This window comes from Alternaria novae-zelandiae, assembly GCF_023758075.1.
Source record: "Alternaria novae-zelandiae strain BMP 2774 chromosome Unknown scaffold_11, whole genome shotgun sequence".
Classification (NCBI taxonomy): domain Eukaryota; kingdom Fungi; phylum Ascomycota; class Dothideomycetes; order Pleosporales; family Pleosporaceae; genus Alternaria; species Alternaria novae-zelandiae.
This window is the reverse complement of record NW_026056971.1, coordinates 421,130-440,100: the sequence shown is the minus strand read 5'-3', so window position 1 is coordinate 440,100 and position 18,971 is coordinate 421,130. Positions and strand designations below refer to the sequence as shown.

Below are 18,971 nucleotides of genomic sequence, written 5' to 3'. Positions count from 1 at the left end.
AGCCGTGCTCCAATTGTGGCAGACGAAGCCTTACTTGCATCTTCGATGATAGAGAGAACAAGATCCTAGTGACTCAAGGGTAGCTTACGAGCACCACTATCTGGATGAGCAAACTCTAATGGTGCTCAGGTATCTCTCCGATCTCCAGGCAAAGATAGCCCGGTTGGAGCAGAATCCAACATACGAGTCGGGTGCATCACAAGCACGAACGACGGCTAACAATAGGACGGCTCAGGCCAGGTATGGAAGCTCACCAGCAGCGGATGACGATCGACCACCGGCGAACCCATCGAGCTTTGAGGGGACGAGGGACAATTCACCCATACCTAGACCCGACCCAGATGAAGCAAATCTGATGAACCCGCTTATTGAGTCCTCCAAGTTCATGTCTTCATCCTCTGGACGGCCATGTAAGCTCTTGGTATACGCTTAATGAATCACAACTAAGAGCTTTCGTAGTTTATCTAGGCACGTCTTCGAACTGGTCTTTCCACGGACAAATCCTCAATTTGGTGCATGAGCACATCCGAAAATCACCGCTACCTAGCGCCGAATTGCTATTTGATGGCTCGGCATACGAAAATCTCTGGGATAGCACACGTAGCCTTCCAGATTCCAACTCTCCGATCATACCTAGTATCGACTACGCCATCTTTCTGTTCAATGCTGTGAAGTTTCACTGCGCCCAGCTTGTCCATCTCTTTGACGAAGACGAGTTTATGGCAAACTTGCATGCCTTCTACTCGAACAATGAGAGAGATACATGGGAAGACAGCTTGTGGTACATACACTTTCTTCTCATTCTAGCTTTTGGAAAAACCTTCATCCAAGGGAAGAGTCAGACACCACGGCCGCCAGGCGCCGACTTCTTTACCCACGCTGTTCAACTTTTGCCTGATACCAGTCGTCTTTGCCGCGAGCCTTTAATGGCAGTCGAAATACTTTGCTGCATAGCGCTATTTCTGCAAGCCTTGGACTCGAGAAATGCAGCACATGTAACAGTACGGCGTCAATTATATCTTGTCAATATTGACTAACATTGCTAGATTGGTCAAGCCATGCGCATATCAATGATTGAAGGAATGCACACCGATATGCCGGTGGAAAAACTAGGCCAGCCTCTTGTTCAGCGATGCCGTATGATCTGGTGGACGGTATATATCCTTGACCGGCAAATGACATCTTTGATGGGACTACCTCAATCGATTCGAGATGAGGATATAACTTGTCAGCTTCCAGATTTCGGGGGCTCAGCTCAAAGAGTGACAGCCATCGACATGCAGATCAAGCTTGCACGTATATATACGGAAATAGCTAGGAGTATGTCCGTCGACTCTCATCTCATATACGCCATTGCTGACCAACCATGTAGCTGTTTATGGTTCTAAAGGTCGGCTACGCAAGAAGTTTGTCTTAAGCATCAAGGCCGTCTTAGACGATCTTACATCCTTGGCGGAAGAACTCCGACGTTCATTCCCGCTGCATGCGGACGAGCGCTTTGGCGGAATCTCGAGGATGCCGGCTTATCTACATCTACTCTACTATCAAGTAAGATCCACATCTCTCGCGATACCTAACAATTCTGACGGACTACTAGACAGTCGTTGTTGTGACGAGACCGTTGCTCTTCTGTTGCATGAAGAAGGTCTTTGAGTCACCAAGAGAGGTGCAACCGCTAATCTCCTCACGCAAGATACGCCATCTACTGTGCATGTCACTTGAATCTTCTCAGAAGATCATCGATATTCTAGAGATTCTACACAATCAAGGATTACTAGGTATAGTGCTCAGCTATTCCGCCATGCCGTGGACTGACCATGACACAGAGACCTTCCTCCCCTGGGATCTTGATGCACTCTTCGTATCAACTGTGGTTCTGATTTTGACGCGTTTTATTGATCATAGTCTAATAGACGGCCCAAAGACATATCTGGACAAAGCTTACAGCTTCTTCAAGACCATTGTGTCTAGCGGCAATCGCATCGCAGGGTTTCGCCACGCGGAGCTCCGCAAGCTTGACGGGATGTTGGCGGAGTACTCCGAGAACAGGGAGCGACCATCAACGTCACCTAACACTATCGGCCTGGAACCAAACATGCAACGTCCATCCTCATTTCCTCCAGGCTATCAATCTGTAGCCGGTCTGCCGAATTCGCAAGGTACGGTGCCACCATATTATACAGGAATAAGTGACGAGGGGAGTGGATTTGGTGATGATTTGACTGCCGAGCAGATATTGGCTGTAGCAGAGTCTATGGACATGGAAGGAACCGACTGGCTTTCTTTTGCAACGTTGGACGACTATCAGGTTATTGATCCGAACATCTAATGACTAACATCACCATATGGATCACGCGTAATGCCCACGACGGGTTTCACGGAAGGCGCACACAAGTCGAAACCTCTACATATTTGCCTTTACCGCTTCCTGTCCTTGCACATCGCGAATCTCTCTAACAGTTCCTATCCGCCAGCTCACATCGTGGTCAAAGCTCTCTCCCTTGGCCTTCTGCTTTGGCACTCTCCAACGCCACCTCAGAATACTCTGCTTTCCGTCGGGTGCGTTCAGTAGGTTATCCACCCACCTTCCGACGATCGGGAACATCTTGAAACCATGACCGGAGTCACCCGACAGTATTATGACCGAAGAGGAAGTGTTCGGCACGTAGTCGACGATGAAGTCTGAGTCTGCTGTGTCTGCAAACCAGCATATAAACTTCTCTACCAGAGGCCGATCGGCAAGGTAGGGCAGTGTTTGGCGGAGAAGCTCGCGCATCTGTTCTTCGTCGTCTTTCGGCACGAAGCGCATGAGCTCTTGCGGTGCTTCGGATATCCCGGTGCTTGGGTTAGTGTTGATATAACCACCTCCCATGGGGCATATCTTGAGGAGATTCGTCTTTGGGTCTGGCTCGAAGAAGAAACCGAGGTCGCGGGAGTATGTTACTGGGATGCCGCGAAGTGCTGCCGTCTCGTCATCGGTAAGGCGGACGTGTGCAACTGACCACGATTTCGCGGACACTTCGGCACCGATCTCAGGGACAATCTTGTGAGCTGCGGCACCAACGGCGACGATGACTAACTTAGCGGCATGGAATTGCGCGGCCTTCGTTCGAACACCGATGCTCTTTCTGCTCTTGCCCGATCCCTCATATACGATCTTCTCTATCGCACCGACTTTCTCACCCAAGAAGAATCTAACGCCATTCTTCCTGGCCTCGCGATAGATACCTCTCAGCGCATTAGCTGAGTGCACATAGCCGTCGTACTTGGACACGTATCCCTTCCAGCCGGGCATGTCACCGGTGAACTGCCAAGCTCCAGCTACATCACGTACGTCTTGGGGGCCCGATATGGGATGAAAGAAAGGCTTCATCTCCGGGTGCTTCTCGGCAGCCGCCTGGAACCGGTGCAGCGTTCCCACTGCTTTTTGGGATGCAGCACCAGAAACAACATTAAGATAGCCAACCCGGTGGAAGTAAGGCGCGTAGAGGGGCGTTTGCCAGGCGTGGGTGGCTTCCTTTTGGTATATCAGTCATTGCTCGAACGATCTGCTCCTCATAGCATTGCTCAGGGTGAAGACAGCTACATACCACAGCCAGATCTGTATAGAAATCGTCTTCGTATTCCGCTCGCATGATCTTGTTCAGGTCGTTGCCAGCAGACCATCGGGATGGGATCTCGTCATCTTTCTCGAAGACCGTGATGTTGGTGTAGCCTTTCCTTGAGAGCTCAAGAGCCGTGGAGAGACCGAAAGCGCCTCCCCCGATGATAGCTATAGCGTCGCTTTTAGAAACGCTCATGGTGATAAAGCCAGGAAAGATGCGAAGTACGAGTGCAAGGATAAACACCTTGGGGCGTCACAGTATGTCATGACACCCTGGAAGTACAGGTGCAGTCGTGCGACGTGAGTGTCCAGTCCATACATGACACGACGCCATCGACCAAAGTCTCACCAGACTTTCGATACGGGATCATATCCGTTGTCGCATGCATTGTCGACCCCCGCAGATGTTGCAAGCGTTATCGTCGTGTTGTGATGCTTGCTCCTGACTTGCGTAGTGCACGCTAGTGTTATCGATAAGTTTGCCCCCACAAACTGTGTGACGCTGTTTGGTCCGTGTCTTCTCCCTTCCTGCAAGATCGGATGGCCTCCCGACACTTCGAAAGCGAGACTGGTATCACCCTACCGTGTTTCATGCCCTCTTCTGGCATGGATGATAGGCCGACTTGCTGGCATTACGGCGACCGAGCACAGCCGTGATGCCTGTGACCGAAGTCGCGCGGTCAGCGACAGATCCCACATTGACGGCCTCTAGCAAGTCCTTCTTCGTACATTGGATATTATCTTCTAACCGCATGCCAGGAATGTAGTCAAAAGAGCACTCTTAGACAGGGTTTTCTTGCTATATACGTCTGGGACATAGTTCTTGAACTCATTCCGACAGCGACCGCTGTTCATCGCAACGAAGCTGTGTCCTACATACGGAAGCTCTATGCCCACCATATACGGCCAACGATAAGCTTGATAAGAAAGTTGCTACATGGATGCATAGTATGATCGATCACTTGCCAGCCTCGTTCCTCTTCTGTCAAGTCGCTTCGCCAACTTACTTCCCCAAATAGGTGGAAGACGTGCGCTTTGTTCCGACATGTTTTCTCAACGCTGCAACGAGATCATGTATCGAGACAATTCATACCTCCTTGCGCTATACGGGCGGAGTATACGAGTGTTCACAAACGTAATACTCAAAAGGTAGCTTCGCTCTTATATTACGCCGACATCGTCATGCATAACCCGATCCAAGCCGCATCGACAATCAACCCCGCATTGGCCTACTTCCAGAGGGATGTCGCGTTCGGTCATAATTACCATTGGTCTCGTTCTGCTTATCACTTCGCCTCTTGCATTATACTATTGGTAGTGCCGACCACATCCGGACTTTCCACGCGATTCGGCTGCACGTCCGAACTATGGATCTGGACGCGATAGTCACGAGCATGGCGATGCCCCACGTTCGAGACGTGGAGCGGGGTCGTGCATCATATGGTAGAGATACGGTTTGAGATAAGGAAGGCGATGAAGAGGTAGAGTTGTAGGAGCCCTCTACATATCAGCTTCAATCATCTATCTTGAAACACTCTTCCATCTTTGGCTGGCTTCCTTAGTCTCGCCACCTCACATTGGATTCATGATGCTTCTTCAACGGCTTGCTAGATCAACACTGCGAGCAGTAGCAAGCAGGAAATGTCTTATCAATGGCTTCAACACGTTCGAGACACGTCTCAGCTCTACAACTGCACTGCCACGGATGAAGGCTTCGGCTACACAAATATCAAACCCGTCACCCACACAATACCCTCTATCAGCAATGCCGACGCACATGTTGCTCCGTTCGCTCTTCGTCGCCACAATATCGTCTAACAAGTTCCTTCTGATACCATCACTCAACCTGCTCTCCTTCTTCTCGAAACAGAATCGAAGCCTGTTGTTCGACATAGATCGAAACCCTGTATTGAAGGCTATTCTGAAGAGAACCCTATATAATCAGTTCTGCGCCGGAGAAACACAACAAGAGACACGAGCTTGTGTAAAACAGCTGAAGGATTTGGGATTCAAAGGGGTGATCTTGACGTATGCGAAGGAGATGGTGTTTGATCACAAAACCAAGTCTGCAAACCATCATACCTCGGATAGCTTTGTCGATGAAAAGACTAGTATGGCGCATGATGCAGACGTCGAGGCATGGAGGGTAGGCACACTAGGAACACTTGATCTCATCTCCGAGGGAGACATCTTAGCTCTGAAGTAGGTATAATTACGATGACTTACTGAATGTATCACTGACATCTTCTAGAACGACAGGCGGTGGTCCAGGCGTCTCATCAGCATTCAGCAAAGGCGAGCTTCCACCCCAGCAAATGCTCGACGCCCTAGATGAGATAGCGATCCAATGTAAAGCACGCAATGTCCAGATCATCATCGACGCTGAGTCTCAGCACTGGCAAGCAGGCATTGCTCGCACGACACTCGAACTAATGCGCAAGTTCAACCGCAATGGTAAAGCTGTCATCTACAACACATACCAAGCCTACCTCAAAGACACTCCCACAGTCCTCGCACACCATATGGCTGAGGCGGAAAGAGACGGGTTTACTCTTGGTCTCAAGCTCGTGCGTGGTGCATACATCCTCTCCGACAATCGCTCCTTGATCCATGACACCAAAGAAGACACAGATAACGCCTACAATACGATAGCACAGGGTGCGCTTCGTCAGCAAATAGGCAGCTTCGGGGCATCTGGATCATCTGCCCGCCGGTTCCCTTCTGTGAACCTCTTTCTCGCATCTCACAACCGCGAAAGCGTGCTCTCGGCCCACAAGCTCCACCGACAGCGCTCGGAAGCCGGTTTGCCTACTGTTCCCGTCGCTTACGGACAGCTTCACGGCATGTCAGATGAAGTCAGCTTTTCCCTGTTAGCGGAGAAGGGGGCAGGTGGCAAGGCGCCTGAGGTGTTGAAATGCACCACTTGGGGTAGTATGGGCGAATGTGTGGGGTATCTACTTCGAAGGGCTGTGGAGAATCGCGATGCCGTATTGAGGACTAAGGATGAGTTTACCGCGTTGAAGAAGGAGGTTAGGAGAAGGTTCTTTTGGGCATAATGAAGAGTGGTGAGGCTACATTCATGATATGAATGGTGGTTAATTTGATTAAGGTTCCTAGGTAGAGGTGCTTCAACAATACATTGTCGCAAGATGCGCATCACATATCTGTCGCATTCTGGATGCCGTAGCCATATCTCATTGCACTGACTCCATATTCGTAGAAAATCGGCTACTGTCGGCGTCCAGGTGTTATCTTTGGCAAGAGCGCGTTCGGATGCAGAGGAGATGCAGGCGCGGAGGTGGGTCTCCGCAGTCGCTTTCCCCGCTGACAGCAGCGCGAAGAAAAGTGGGGACCGGTTTCCCTTCCGAGACCCATCATACGTATCTAGCAAAACCGATGGCTAGGGCGGGGATGACCTCAAAATACTACGCTGAAGTTTCTTAGGCTCTTTCGAAAGGGTCAGGACAATAAGAACAAGGGCCATTGAGCGAGTTACCACAAGAGGCGCTTCCTGAGTCGCCAGCAGCGACATTCTCGCCACCGATCATGGCAGGCCAGACACTATGCATGTTAGGATGTGGTAAGCGACTTTCATCAAGAAGAATGAAAAGTCTCGAACAGCAACTCTAAGCCTACTATTGAACAGGCAACCTTGGTACCCCCATCCTACACAGCCTCCTCAATGCTCCTCCAGATTCTCTCTGCGGCATCACCCAATTCATTGCCTGCGTCCAAAGCGAATCTTCCGAAAGACGCCTCAAGGATCGCTTCTCGATGCACGAGAACCTACGTGTCACGAGAAACGACAACGTGAACGCCATCAAAAGCTCCCATGTGATCATCCTCGGTGTCGACCCCTCGCAAGTAGAAGCAATACTGGACGACGATAGCGACATCGATCAAGGATTAAAGGGGAAACTACTAATCAGTATAGTAGCAGGCTGGACACGTCCAGCTATCGAGGAGCTCATCAGCGCCGAGAGCGACTTACGTGACAAACAGTTTCCAAATCAACCGAGAGCATGGGTCTTGCGTACCCTCCCCAACGTAGCAGCGCTCGTCTCACAGTCTATGACCGCTATCGAAGACCATCCTTCACCCAACTTCCCTCCCCACTTCAAAGATATGGCAACAGCCATCTTCACGCAAATCGGCAAACCCATGTCCATACCACCCGCGCTCATGCCCGCCACAACAGCCGTCTCAGGCTCCACACCCGCATTCTGGGCCATCATCGTCGACAGCCTCATCGATGCTGCCGTCGCAGTTGGGTTACCCCGCAAGGTGGCGCAGGAACAGATCTACCAGAGTATGAGGGGCAGTGCGGAGATGCTTCAGAGTGGGATACAGCCGGGTGAATTGAGGGACATGGGAACGAGTCCGGAGGGGTGTACGATTGCGGGGGTCATGGTGCTGGAGGAAGGTGGGGTGAGGGGTGTTTTGGGGAAGGCGTTGAGGGAGAGTGTTACGGTTGCTAGGGCGATGGGGAATGTCGGGGGGAAGGGTGGGAAAGAGGTGCATGTCAATGATACTAGGAAGATATAGTAAAGACCTTGCGGTGCTGGGGTGAGCCATACAAGATCGCTTTACTTCTAAGTTGAGCTTTGTCATAGCCACCAAGATACCTACACTGCAGTCAGCATGAACACGCCGCGTAGGAGAAATGAAACCATAGAAAGCAAACTCCACCACCTCATCATCACGTACACACAAGCAATGAGGAAAGTCTTAGAATCATCAACATCTGCTTACTACTCACTACCTACTTACTGGATATAAACCATACCACAGCACGTCAACCGTCGCCGTAGCGTAAACGTACATCCATCCCGACTAAAGGGGCGCATGTGCGTGCGAACACAAACTACGCCTGATCCTGTTGAACCCATGCTAATGCACCTGCCTGTGATCAAGGTATTTCCCCCACCTTTCGCTCAAACCGAGCTGTCCTTGAAAAGATATAAACGCCAGTTGGTAGTAAGGTTGAAAACGCCAAAAGTAACCCAAATAGGTATACCGGAGCTAAGTAGCAAATGAGATCTGTTGTGACGCCCAAAGGAGAATACACACGTGGTAGGTTCGGAGGTGGTGAAGGAAAATATACACGGTAATGTAGAGTGTGACTGTGTGTGTGAAATACGAACAGTGAATAGTTGCGTTGATACTTCCTTCTCTTTCTTTGTTCTTTAGCCTTCTTTGGGCTTTCAATACTGTGATGACGATGTTGTCATGTTTAGAGGATGCCAGCCCACATGCCTGGGCCTTGTGGGCGGTAGGCTTGCGCGACCTCGGTGCTGCAGCACGACCTCTTCTTGCCAAAGTCTTTCTGGATAGGAAGACGCGAGCAATAAGGAACAGTGTTCTTAGGGGACTGCAGCCCCTTTGGCTCACTGCGCGAGAGGGCGAATGACTGCGACACTGATCTATCAGGAAGCACAGGCTTCTGACCACGAAGGTCGAATGCGGAGCGAGTGCTGTGAAGCAAGTGTCGCACATTCTGCTGGAGATCGACTGAAGACCTTCCACGCTTGCGGCTTGCGGGAGTGACACACGCAGGGCTGTCGACCTTGCCTGGCGACGAATCCGAATCATCAATATGGAAGCTGTCCAGATCGGGAGAGGACATGGGCTCACTTGGAGCATACTCGTACTGCTCCTTGCACTTCGACAAAACCGGGTACGGGAGCTTCGCGCTGCGGCAGGTCGCCAACCGAGCCAAGCTGGCCTGGTTTTGGTTTGGCGCCCAGCCGGCAGACGAGACCGACGAGATTGATGAAGCACGAGAAGTGCGCGAGTTGTCCGAGATCATTGACTCTGGAGAGGACGATAGAGATGAGTTGGAAGGAGCCAGGGAAGGTCGTCGGCTTGGGAAGTGGTAAGCTTCCAGTCCGTTCCTGATGCTTGGGTTGAACTGGTCTACACAGGTGCGTGCCAGTGAGGAGCACTGTGCCTGTTGCATTGCCGTGCACATCGATGGGCGGCGCGATCCGAAAGCCATGGCACTCGCTGCAGGAGTGTTGCTGGTGATGGATTGCGGGGTCAAGGATGGGGTTGGTAGTGGACCCAAGCGAGCCAGGGATGGCAGTGACGGAGTGTGGGGAAGATCAGGCTTCGGCTCCAGGAAGCGAGGCACTTGATAGCGAGATGGAGTTGGTGTGCTCTCTTGCGATCCGTAGCCATCCATTGATGGGCAGCGGTAGGGCGACGCGTTCAACTGAGGCCTCAGAGGAGGACGTACGGGAGCGTTTGCTGACTTCTTGGGAGCCAACTGGACGATATCCAACTCAGGTGTCAAAACAGGAATGACATCTTTCCAAGTGTTGGGGATGCTAGCGCCAGGTGATGGCGGAGGAAGGGTAGGCGTGTGTCGCAGGACGACTTCTTGCCACTTCTCCCATACCGAATCAACGATGTGCAGTTTCCAGTTGACAGCTTCGAGGAAAGCCATCTCGTTGGTGTTGATTTCGCAAACCTTGAGACCAGAGATCTTGCTCCATGCGCGAGCCGAGTAGTTGCGGTCCTGTAGGTACTTGGATGCGAGGATAAGCGCAGCAAGGAACATGCGACGACCACATTGCAGCGCACGAAGAGATGCGTCTTCAGGCTGGGACATGGTGAAGTCGTGCTTGGGCAAGTGAGGCTTGATCAAGATCAAGTAGTACAAGGCAACCTGAAGAGTAGAGTAGCTCGTGCGAGAGCGACGGAGGGTCTCCTGGATGAACATGCGGAGAGGAAGCACTCCACGTCCAGAAGCATTCTCACAACGGCTCTTGGGCTCTGAAAGTTGCCAGATGACCTCGACCATCTGAGTAGCGGAATCTTAAGGAGGAATAATCAGCGGGGGAACCATGGTCCAGGGATAAAACGTGTACTAACCGACGAGGCAATCGACGAAGTTGACCTTTCGGTCGGATTGCCGTACCAATTGAGGTGGGGGCTTCTGGTTGACAGTGGTCGACGATCGGCGAGGATTCTGTCGCTGCTCCAGAGGTGCCAACAGCTCAGTGCGCAGGGAAGGTAATCTCTCCTGTACAGGCTCCCGGCACACCGTAGACTGGTACTGAGGATATGTGCTAACTCGGCTGATGGGCTGGAAAGCTGACAAGCTCGCAGGGTCGACAATTGTCGGCGGTGCCACTTGGTTGCGACTCCATTCTTCTGAGTCCCAGTTTGAGTGAGACGATGTGGAGCTTGCGCTTGACGCTTGTGACGCAGCGTCTGAGAATACTGAGGAGGTGGAAGAGGAAGCGGAAGAAGAAAGAGGAGCGGCATAAGGGTGGGTCTCAGCCATGTAGCCGTGGCTAGGGAGAGGAATGGCAAGACTCATGGTGAAGGAGGGGTATACAGGACGGGGCCTGGTAAGGAAAGGTAGACAATAAGGAGTGAGCGGAGATGGGACTAGGCTTTGTCGTTACGTCTCGAAGTGCTGACCGTTAGGTAGACCTGGAGGGGTGGCGCAGAGCGTGATCGGGTGGTCGTGGGGTGACCGAGAACTTAACCGATGGGACAAACCGTAGAGGACAACCCTGTGACCTCTGACGTATAATTCGAGACGCTGTTCCCTTGTTGGGATCTTTTCCTCGATCGCGAAATCTCGTCCGTCAAGTGGCCTGATCGTGTGTGATCGTGGTGTGACGGAAGCGGTCTAACGGTCTGAAGAGCTGGGAGAGGGTAGGTTTCGAAGGCGGAACGTATACGTAGGAGGTTGGTAGGGTTTGACGAGTCGCAAGTGGAAGTAGGATTCGAGCAGTGTCAAGTGGTCGAAAAGCTGCCAGGTGCAGACTAGAGCGGGCTCCAGTCACTGTCAACTGCAGAATCACCGAAACAAGACCGTGGTAGAAGACCGTCCGCGAAGCACTCTGATGATACAGCTACTGAACAGCGGGCGCTGTCGCAAGAGCTGGATGTCTGAGGGGATGCGGGGGTCTAGCAAGCGAAGCCTTGGGCGAAGGCTTTGGTTTCGGAAATGGTGGTGAATTCTGAGCGACGAGTGACTGAAGTAGTGTAGGCCGAATGGCACATTGTGGTGATGAGGTGCGACGTGGGAAGCGTTCGAGGATGGTGACTACCTTGACGGGATCACCAAGCTGAGCGACTTCGCGTGTTCGCGGGGAGTGCGATCGGGTGTTTGAGTGTTTGTTTGTTGCAGGTGTTTGTTTTATTATTATTGGGGGTTGGTGTACATAAGAGCTGTTGGTGGTGGAGTTGGGAGGTGTAGGTCTGACGTGTGAGGAAGTGGCGGTCGGGAAGTCGGTAAAGGTGGGAAGGCGCGACTAGAGGGCGTCGGATCGCGACGCAGGTACGGGACGAGGAGGTATAAAAGGACAGGCTCTCTCGTCTCGACGATGACTGGAAGCGCGAGATGAGTCTATGCGGTAGGCGGCAGTGTGGCGGCGACAAAGGTCGATGCGGAGACTGCTACCTGGACAAAGATGGAATGGGTCGGTTTGGGTAGGTAGACGGGTGGGCGACAGAGAACAGACGACACTATTCGCGGTTGGCGTCCTAGATTAGGCCGCAGGGGGCGCTGTAGATGTTCGTGAAGTCCATTGCTGCTGTCTTGATGAGGGTGACGGGCTGGGCGGCGCTGGCGATACTAATAGGAACCCCGTACCTACAGCGCCCCCAGTCCAGTCATCGCACCCGGGCGCACTGGCCAGCTTGCCTCTTTGCCACACAACCCAACCTTGGAAGACTCATCGCGCTGGCTTTTTTTTATTTGCCATCAGCCAGACATGGCACTGCGTGATTTGCAGCTGCGTTGCTTGGGCAGCGACGTCGCTCTCTTGCCCCCACCGCACTGCTGTTGCGTGAAGCAGTTGCGGGTGCTCTACCCATCTCGTGAGGCGTGAGACGCTCCATCATCACGCATGGCTCCAAGGCTACAGGCATGCCAACACGGCCTGCCGCCATGCCTGGCGCAGCGGTAAATGGCCCTCTGTAACCCGCCCACTCCCTGCGTGCGCTGAGGCTGTTCACGCTGATTGCGACGCGACCAGCTGCTGCGACACACGGCGTCTCCTTTTCTTTCACACTAGGCGCGTTTGCTCTCGAACGCTCCGTGCCATGGTACGCTGGTAGCGCCAGAGTCGCAGACTGCCTGCTACACCCCCTCATTCTGCCTCTCAGCCATGTTGAGATGAAGGGACCGGCCGACTGGGAGCCAAGGACGCGTCTTCCCATTGCCTGCCGCGCCATTGGACGTGGAGGCGACGCCATGCCAGGAAGGGTTATTTTGTGCCTTCACCGTGCTTTTCGTGGCTATATTTGCGGCCGACCCCCTCGACGGCTGCTGCGACGCTCGTAATCTCAGCTGCTCAGCACGCGACGCCCTCATTTGCAGCCTAGCCGGTCGTCGCGGTGCCGTGATGCAGCAGCGATGCAAACACGGCAGGAAGTGCCTCAGCGCAATCGCCATGGCACACAAACTTGTCGCGATGACGCAAACGGCGCAAGCAGCAATGAACTGCTGCCAACACATCGCCGCCTTGCGCTGCGACGGCCCAGCTCCACTCCCCTCACCGCAGTGGCTGATGACGCCGGGCCTCTGTCCCAAAGCGATGCCAAACGCGTGCATCCGCCTCTGGCCTCGGCTCTCTACATCCGCGACCATTCGACCGTGTCTCGCGGGCGCGCGATGACCATGGTTCGCGCCTCCCACGCTCACAGCAGAGTTTGCAGCTGCATGTTCATCGTCGCCCCTTCCAGAAGCGCCAAGCGCCCGACGAGCTGACGACTCATCGGTGTTGCCCGCCCCCCATTAGCGCACCTCGGCTGCCGAGATGATCCGCCTTGGTTCAGGGCTGAGTCACGTCGACACACCAACGAGAGCCCTCTCACCATCTCCGCGCAGGCAGAAGAGACACTCGTCCTAGCGTGCCACAGACTAGATCCATAGCCTCACCCAACGGCGCAGATTTGCGCCATCCTGTGTGACCAACTTCCAAGTTTCTTGTACGAGGTACGAGGCACCTGACACCGTGTCTTCACCAGTCGCGTCGAGTAGCCTGGCGCGTAGCTACCGACTAGCATGAAACCATGATCACACGTCTTATTGATGATGATAAAGGGAGGTATGACTCACTGTTGCCTGCGGAAATCATCCTAAACAGAGGCCAGCCCAAGAGGGTTGGGCAGGCAACCGTGGGCGGCAGGAAGGCTGTGGCGGGACCGTTATGCCACTCCGATATCGACTTCCGAATCTTCGAACATGAAGACACATATCTCCCGATAAGATAGCGGTAGTTCAGGAAGGGTACGCTCAGGGTCTACAATATCCAATTTCGGTGAATAATGACATACTGGAAAGCACGGGTGTATAGTACAACCGGAGTATACCCAGATACATGTTGAGCTCGATGATTAGTGTTACCCACTGTACGCGTACGAACTATCGAAAAATGCTAGCCGGCTGGAGAAGACATCGGTTCAAGTTGTACCCACAGTCGTTTGCGCCGTGCATGTAGCCCCCATTGTTCACGCAGCCAAACGTACTTGCGAAGAAGATCGAAATTGAAAAATGTACAGTCGCTCATACTCTGCTAAACTCCAACGAAACTATGGCTTCACTTCTTCAGTGCCCGTCTATCTTCCCACGAGCTACCTGCGAGTTCTTGGTATATATCCTTCCATTCTAGGATCTTCTCCCCTACGTCAATGGTAATCTCTTCACCCTCCTTCAGCTCTCCAGACGCTTTCCTGGGACGTCCTTTCTGCGCCCGCAATATCGCAATTTCCGAGTCTGTCGGCTTCAGCGGCTTTCCTTCTCGCTCTCTCATCTTCCTATAGTCCCTCTTTGCTTCTCTTCGTAGACGACGTGCCTCGAATCTCCACTCGTGCTTCAACGAGCTGCGAGGTCCGACTTTGCCTGCCGCCTTCGCATCTTCTAAGCAGCTGCGCAGCAACACCTCCAGCTCTTCCTTTGCATCCCTGTGCTGCTGATGCTTCAGTCTGATCGGAGGAAAATCGATGTCGTACTCCAGGAGTGCTTTCGGCGCCACCGCTAAGACCTTCTTCTTGTACTTTCGAGAAAGTCTCTGCACCCGCCTATGACCTTCAATTTTCGTGCGGTTCGGTACAAAATGCAGATCTACCTGCATACCTTTTTCCTTGAGCTTCCTTGCACCCTGCTGCGCCCCCTCTACGAGAACCTCATCGCGTACCCACGAGATATCACTGCTCTTCTCAAGATTCATCAGCACTTGTTGTGCATTCGAGAACACGACCAAGTGGTCGATGTGGTCGGCTAGCGTCGCAGCAGCACGGAAAGCTTCCTGGATAGCAATGAGGCTAGCTTCAATCCAAGAAGGATGATGGCTCACTGTGATGTGCGCTTCCCATTCTCCAGATAAAGGGTCGTGGTAGCCTATAGCTGCTGTGCATGGGCCGTCGTCGAGGCGTTTACCACCATTGCCATCGGCCCAAACGACTAGTGTGCGAGGATAGCTAGGCTGGGTGTAGGTATTGAGCGCGAAGTCTTTGGCCACGGCGGCATCTTGAATGTAAATCGCTCCGTGGAACGTATGTGCAGTCTTCTCCTGGGTAGCCGCGGGTTCAAAGGATTCGTGCTCATGCATCTTCGCTACGAGTTTGAGCGGGTTGACTGTGTTTATCGCGAGCTGCACAATATGAGAGGTTAGACTTTGCCGGGTTGTTTGGCTTCGACGAGTGATGAACAGATGCTCTGATGTCAAGGTTCGATCCTGGGAAGGCTCGCGAGTTTGGGTGGTACCAGATTTTCCTACCCAGTCAGCTTTTCCTCTGCATCTATATGGTCGATGATTTCGAACCGCGGATCACGATAGAATTTACCACATCCAACACGGCTTCCATTCAAGAGGGCCCATATTTGCAATCAATGCTTGGGATGCATAAAGGGGTACGTTCTTCCACTTCTAAGTCCTCAGACCACACAATTTCTTCATCCCATCTGAGTCAAGATGGCATCACAGCGAACAGATATCGGACGTGAAGACAAATTCTTGTCGGAGCATCAACTTTATGAATTCCGATTTCTCACCTCAGTTTTATCCTGGACAAACAACATTGACAAGTCCACTGGCCGCACCAAAGTCAACAATCCAGCCTCGCGACACGCATCACTGTACAAGTTCACCGCCGATCTAGCAGACTTACTCGTCCGTCACTTGGAGATTGTTGCGGTAACGGCTTCGGACGAAAAGAATGTCCTCGCAGTATATGACAACAGTGGGGAAGCAGAACTAGATCCCCAAGAAGATGAGGAGATGAATGTTACCCAGAATCTGCAAGACTTCACCCGAAGTGCAGAGTCAGGAGATAAGGGAAAGCATCCACCCCTTAACATCAAATCTACTTCGACTGCTGATGACGCCCCATCAACCTCCGCAGGGAGATGGCTCCTCCAAGCTAGGTAAATTCGGTCAACTCCCACCTCGCGTGTCGAATCTGCGTTCGCGCGGGCCTTACTCAATACTGGGCAAGAAGCAGCGGGGAAGCTACGATGGAGGCGCGGACGGCGGGTGATGGATACCTAGGTAATCAGGCACCTCGACGTATACAACGAGCGCTATGCGGAGAGTTCGCGTCCCGAGAGTAAGGGCTGGAGATCATCGGCTTGTCAGGTCGGTGTCGGTGTTAGCTGTAAGTGTAGTCGCGGCTGAGGAGGTTGGACAGTATCTCGGTTCACTAGCAGCCACTATGGCGTCAGACTTGACTAGCGACCATCGTACCAAACGGCTTTGACTTGCTCGGAAGATCATCCCGATGCGCAGCATCGTCTTCGCCGACGTGTTATTTGAGTTGTTGTAAAGTGCAGGGGTGCGATCATCGTATCTGCATAGATGGCTGGTGTTACCAGGTGTCTGATTTGGGTTGTTCAACTTGTAATTCGATGGGTGTTCTCAGTGGCTGGTGTTAGTGCGCATGCTTGAATCGGTGGTATTGCATGAAAACACACTTCATATTTGGGGTGCATGGCAAAATGGAACGTTACTTCGATCGAAAGTGGTACTCAGGGATGACTGGAAAGCGAGACGTGGCGAAGATGTTTGATTGTAACAATATGGTATATACTAATAAAATTTAAACGCGAATTGTCTGATCTGCTTCCATGCTTATTAAGTACCCGCTCATAACTCCCTGTGATCCAAAGGAATCCAAATGTGCTATTTCTCTATATTCACACACGTAGATGTGCCTCAATTGAAGCCTCCGGGCATGAAAGGACACCTGCCGCCCTCAGCCTCAGTATTAGAAGACGATGACACAGCAGGGTGGTCAGCAGGCAGGCCCTGGGTGGTCGACATCTTCTCTTCGGTCGTCATCTTATCAAGACGTTCGATCGTTTCCTTGACCTCCTCTTTGCTCTGGATGAACTCATCGGGTAGCTCCTGTTCTTCGGGCGCCTTGATGCCAGCCTGAGCTTCGTCGAGAGCGTCTGCCGGTGACATGTTCTTGGGCTTCTCCTCCTTCTTCACGACGCCGTCGGGCGCGATCTGCCTGAACATGTCCATCGGGTCGAACCAGGTGCGGACGGACTGTAGCTGCACCTTGTCGTTGACCGTCGCGACCGTGACACCTTGGATGTCGATTGAGCCTCCGTGTGCCTTGGCTGTGACCTTCTCGCCCTTGTTGTTGAAGCCGACGTAGTCGTTCTTCATTTGGCCCCAGTGGCGCCATCGGAAGCTGACTGTTGGTGGGCCGCTGTAGACTTCTAGTACCTCCCATGCGAAGGTAGGCATCATGCGCTTGAACGTCTTGTGTGACGAGGCAAAGTCGGAGTAGTCGGGCGAGTAGTACTCGTTCGGCGCAATGATAGCATTGTATGTGCCGACCTTGAGCATGGCCTCTGCACCTTCAGCCTTGCCGCCATTGATGGCGAATGAGTAGTTTTCCCGATCGATGGTACGCCAGTCGTCGATGTTGGGCTTGAAGGACGCTTCGACTTCCCAGTTCTTGACGAGATTCTGTACGAGTTCAGGAAGAGACCCGGCTTCGTGTGTCATTTGCTTTGCTGTGCATGATTAGTAAACTGCACTGTGTCTGACATGCAGGCTCGTTGCCACATATGGTAACTTACTCTCAGCAAACACCTTTCTGGTTTTTGAGTAATCAGGCGCTCTGCCGTATCGCCACTTGGCATCGTTGTCCCCCAGAACAGCATCGGGGTTTGTGAGGTAGTCAGGTAGTGCGGGTGCAGCTTCCTGCGCAGGTGGCTGCTGAACGTCTGCGCTCGCCATTGTGGACAGTGAGTATGTGATGGAGTAACTTGGATGAAAAGAATGTACAGATTCGGGAAGACTAGTACTGATGACGCGCGACTATGCCTGGTATGAACCTGATGTGGCAAAGTGTTATGAGTTTTGAAGTGGTACAAATATGCTGTCAAACCGAGGAAAGACACTCATGCTTTATATGTTGGGTGTAGTCAGCAAGCAGGGTAATACCCACACCAGTCGACGCCAGTCAACAATGGCTTGATGACCCTGCAGCTGTGATACACAGCCTCTATCCAGTAGTTTGCGGGCGGGAAGGGTAGAAACCTCCGCAAGGGGATGCTGAAGCGCCTGGGCGAACTTTCCCACCGTGAAGCAGACTGGAGAGGCAAAGTGATGTGGGGTGCCAGCCGTCAAACTGATAGCCGGGACGAGACGGGGCAAGAATTGCCTGGACCTAAGGGTCTAGTCCGTTAGACGAGTACGCCTAGATGCATACATGGTCAGGTTGTACCATGTCGGAATTCCCGTTATATTCATCAGAACTCAGGTTGCACAAGCTGTTAGCTTTGTGAGACTGTTACATAGCGGAGGCTCCATCTCGAGGCTCTGACTGCATTCCTGTACGCTGTATTTGCTTCTCTTTGAGGTCGCAATATCGCATTTGCCATCGCGCTGCTCCTCGCCGTTGCAGCGCTGTAGCGGCACGCTTAGCGCGATCACATAAGGGCCCAGGGTGAAACAGCGGAAGACGTGCCGAGCGGGAGATCGCTTGGGGCGCAACTCCGAGGAGGCAATATATAGCTCGCTTGTTTGAAGTTCTCCAGATCCACGTTCGAGACTCTGGTTCCGAGATGCAGAAATATTGCCAAGCAGGAAAGGCGGCCAAGGTGGAGAGGTTGAAGCAACCGTGTTGTCGTGAAGGAGCATCAAATCTAGACTTGGGTAAATGCCATGAGTAAATTTCGCAGCGTTATTCGGGCTCCATCCACTAGCCATGTACAACCAGCAAAGTCCCTGACAGTTGAGTAGGCCGAACACGCGGAGATCCCGAGGTCAGGCTAGTAGTGCTCCGTACGGCTTGTTGCGTCTCAGGATGATTGCAAACTTTGGTACAGAGCCGATCTTCTTATTGTAGTGCCTCTTGCAAGGTTGCTGGTGACGGCTCCAAG

The 18,971-nt window shown here is 52.6% G+C and overlaps 6 protein-coding genes across 6 annotated transcripts; 2 read left to right on the top strand and 4 right to left on the bottom strand.

Annotated features, from left to right (window-relative positions):
- Positions 1-2,404: 2,404 nt before the first annotated feature.
- Positions 2,405-3,800, bottom strand: J4E88_005933 (uncharacterized protein; the record flags this gene model as incomplete). The annotated part of the gene is made up of 2 exons (XM_049399564.1): positions 2,405-3,517; positions 3,591-3,800. The coding sequence occupies 2 exons, from the start codon at positions 3,798-3,800 to the stop codon at positions 2,405-2,407; spliced, it is 1,323 nt and encodes a 440-aa protein (XP_049254577.1).
- A 1,569-nt stretch (positions 3,801-5,369) lies between these two features.
- J4E88_005932 (uncharacterized protein) lies at positions 5,370-6,660 on the top strand (the record flags this gene model as incomplete). The annotated part of the gene is made up of 2 exons (XM_049399563.1): positions 5,370-5,806; positions 5,856-6,660. The coding sequence occupies 2 exons, from the start codon at positions 5,370-5,372 to the stop codon at positions 6,658-6,660; spliced, it is 1,242 nt and encodes a 413-aa protein (XP_049254576.1).
- A 490-nt stretch (positions 6,661-7,150) lies between these two features.
- J4E88_005931 (uncharacterized protein) lies at positions 7,151-8,149 on the top strand (the record flags this gene model as incomplete). Its single annotated transcript, XM_049399562.1, has 2 exons — positions 7,151-7,184; positions 7,251-8,149. 2 exons carry the CDS (start codon positions 7,151-7,153, stop codon positions 8,147-8,149), a joined length of 933 nt encoding a protein of 310 aa, XP_049254575.1.
- Positions 8,150-8,837: 688 nt separating this feature from the next.
- Positions 8,838-10,931, bottom strand: J4E88_005930 (uncharacterized protein; the record flags this gene model as incomplete). Its single annotated transcript, XM_049399561.1, has 2 exons — positions 8,838-10,423; positions 10,481-10,931. The coding sequence occupies 2 exons, from the start codon at positions 10,929-10,931 to the stop codon at positions 8,838-8,840; spliced, it is 2,037 nt and encodes a 678-aa protein (XP_049254574.1).
- A 3,238-nt stretch (positions 10,932-14,169) lies between these two features.
- On the bottom strand, positions 14,170-15,180 carry J4E88_005929 (uncharacterized protein; the record flags this gene model as incomplete). Its single annotated transcript, XM_049399560.1, has 1 exon — positions 14,170-15,180. The coding sequence occupies one exon, from the start codon at positions 15,178-15,180 to the stop codon at positions 14,170-14,172; it is 1,011 nt and encodes a 336-aa protein (XP_049254573.1).
- Positions 15,181-16,782: 1,602 nt separating this feature from the next.
- J4E88_005928 (uncharacterized protein) lies at positions 16,783-17,823 on the bottom strand (the record flags this gene model as incomplete). Its single annotated transcript, XM_049399559.1, has 2 exons — positions 16,783-17,597; positions 17,664-17,823. The coding sequence occupies 2 exons, from the start codon at positions 17,821-17,823 to the stop codon at positions 16,783-16,785; spliced, it is 975 nt and encodes a 324-aa protein (XP_049254572.1).
- Positions 17,824-18,971: the final 1,148 nt, after the last annotated feature.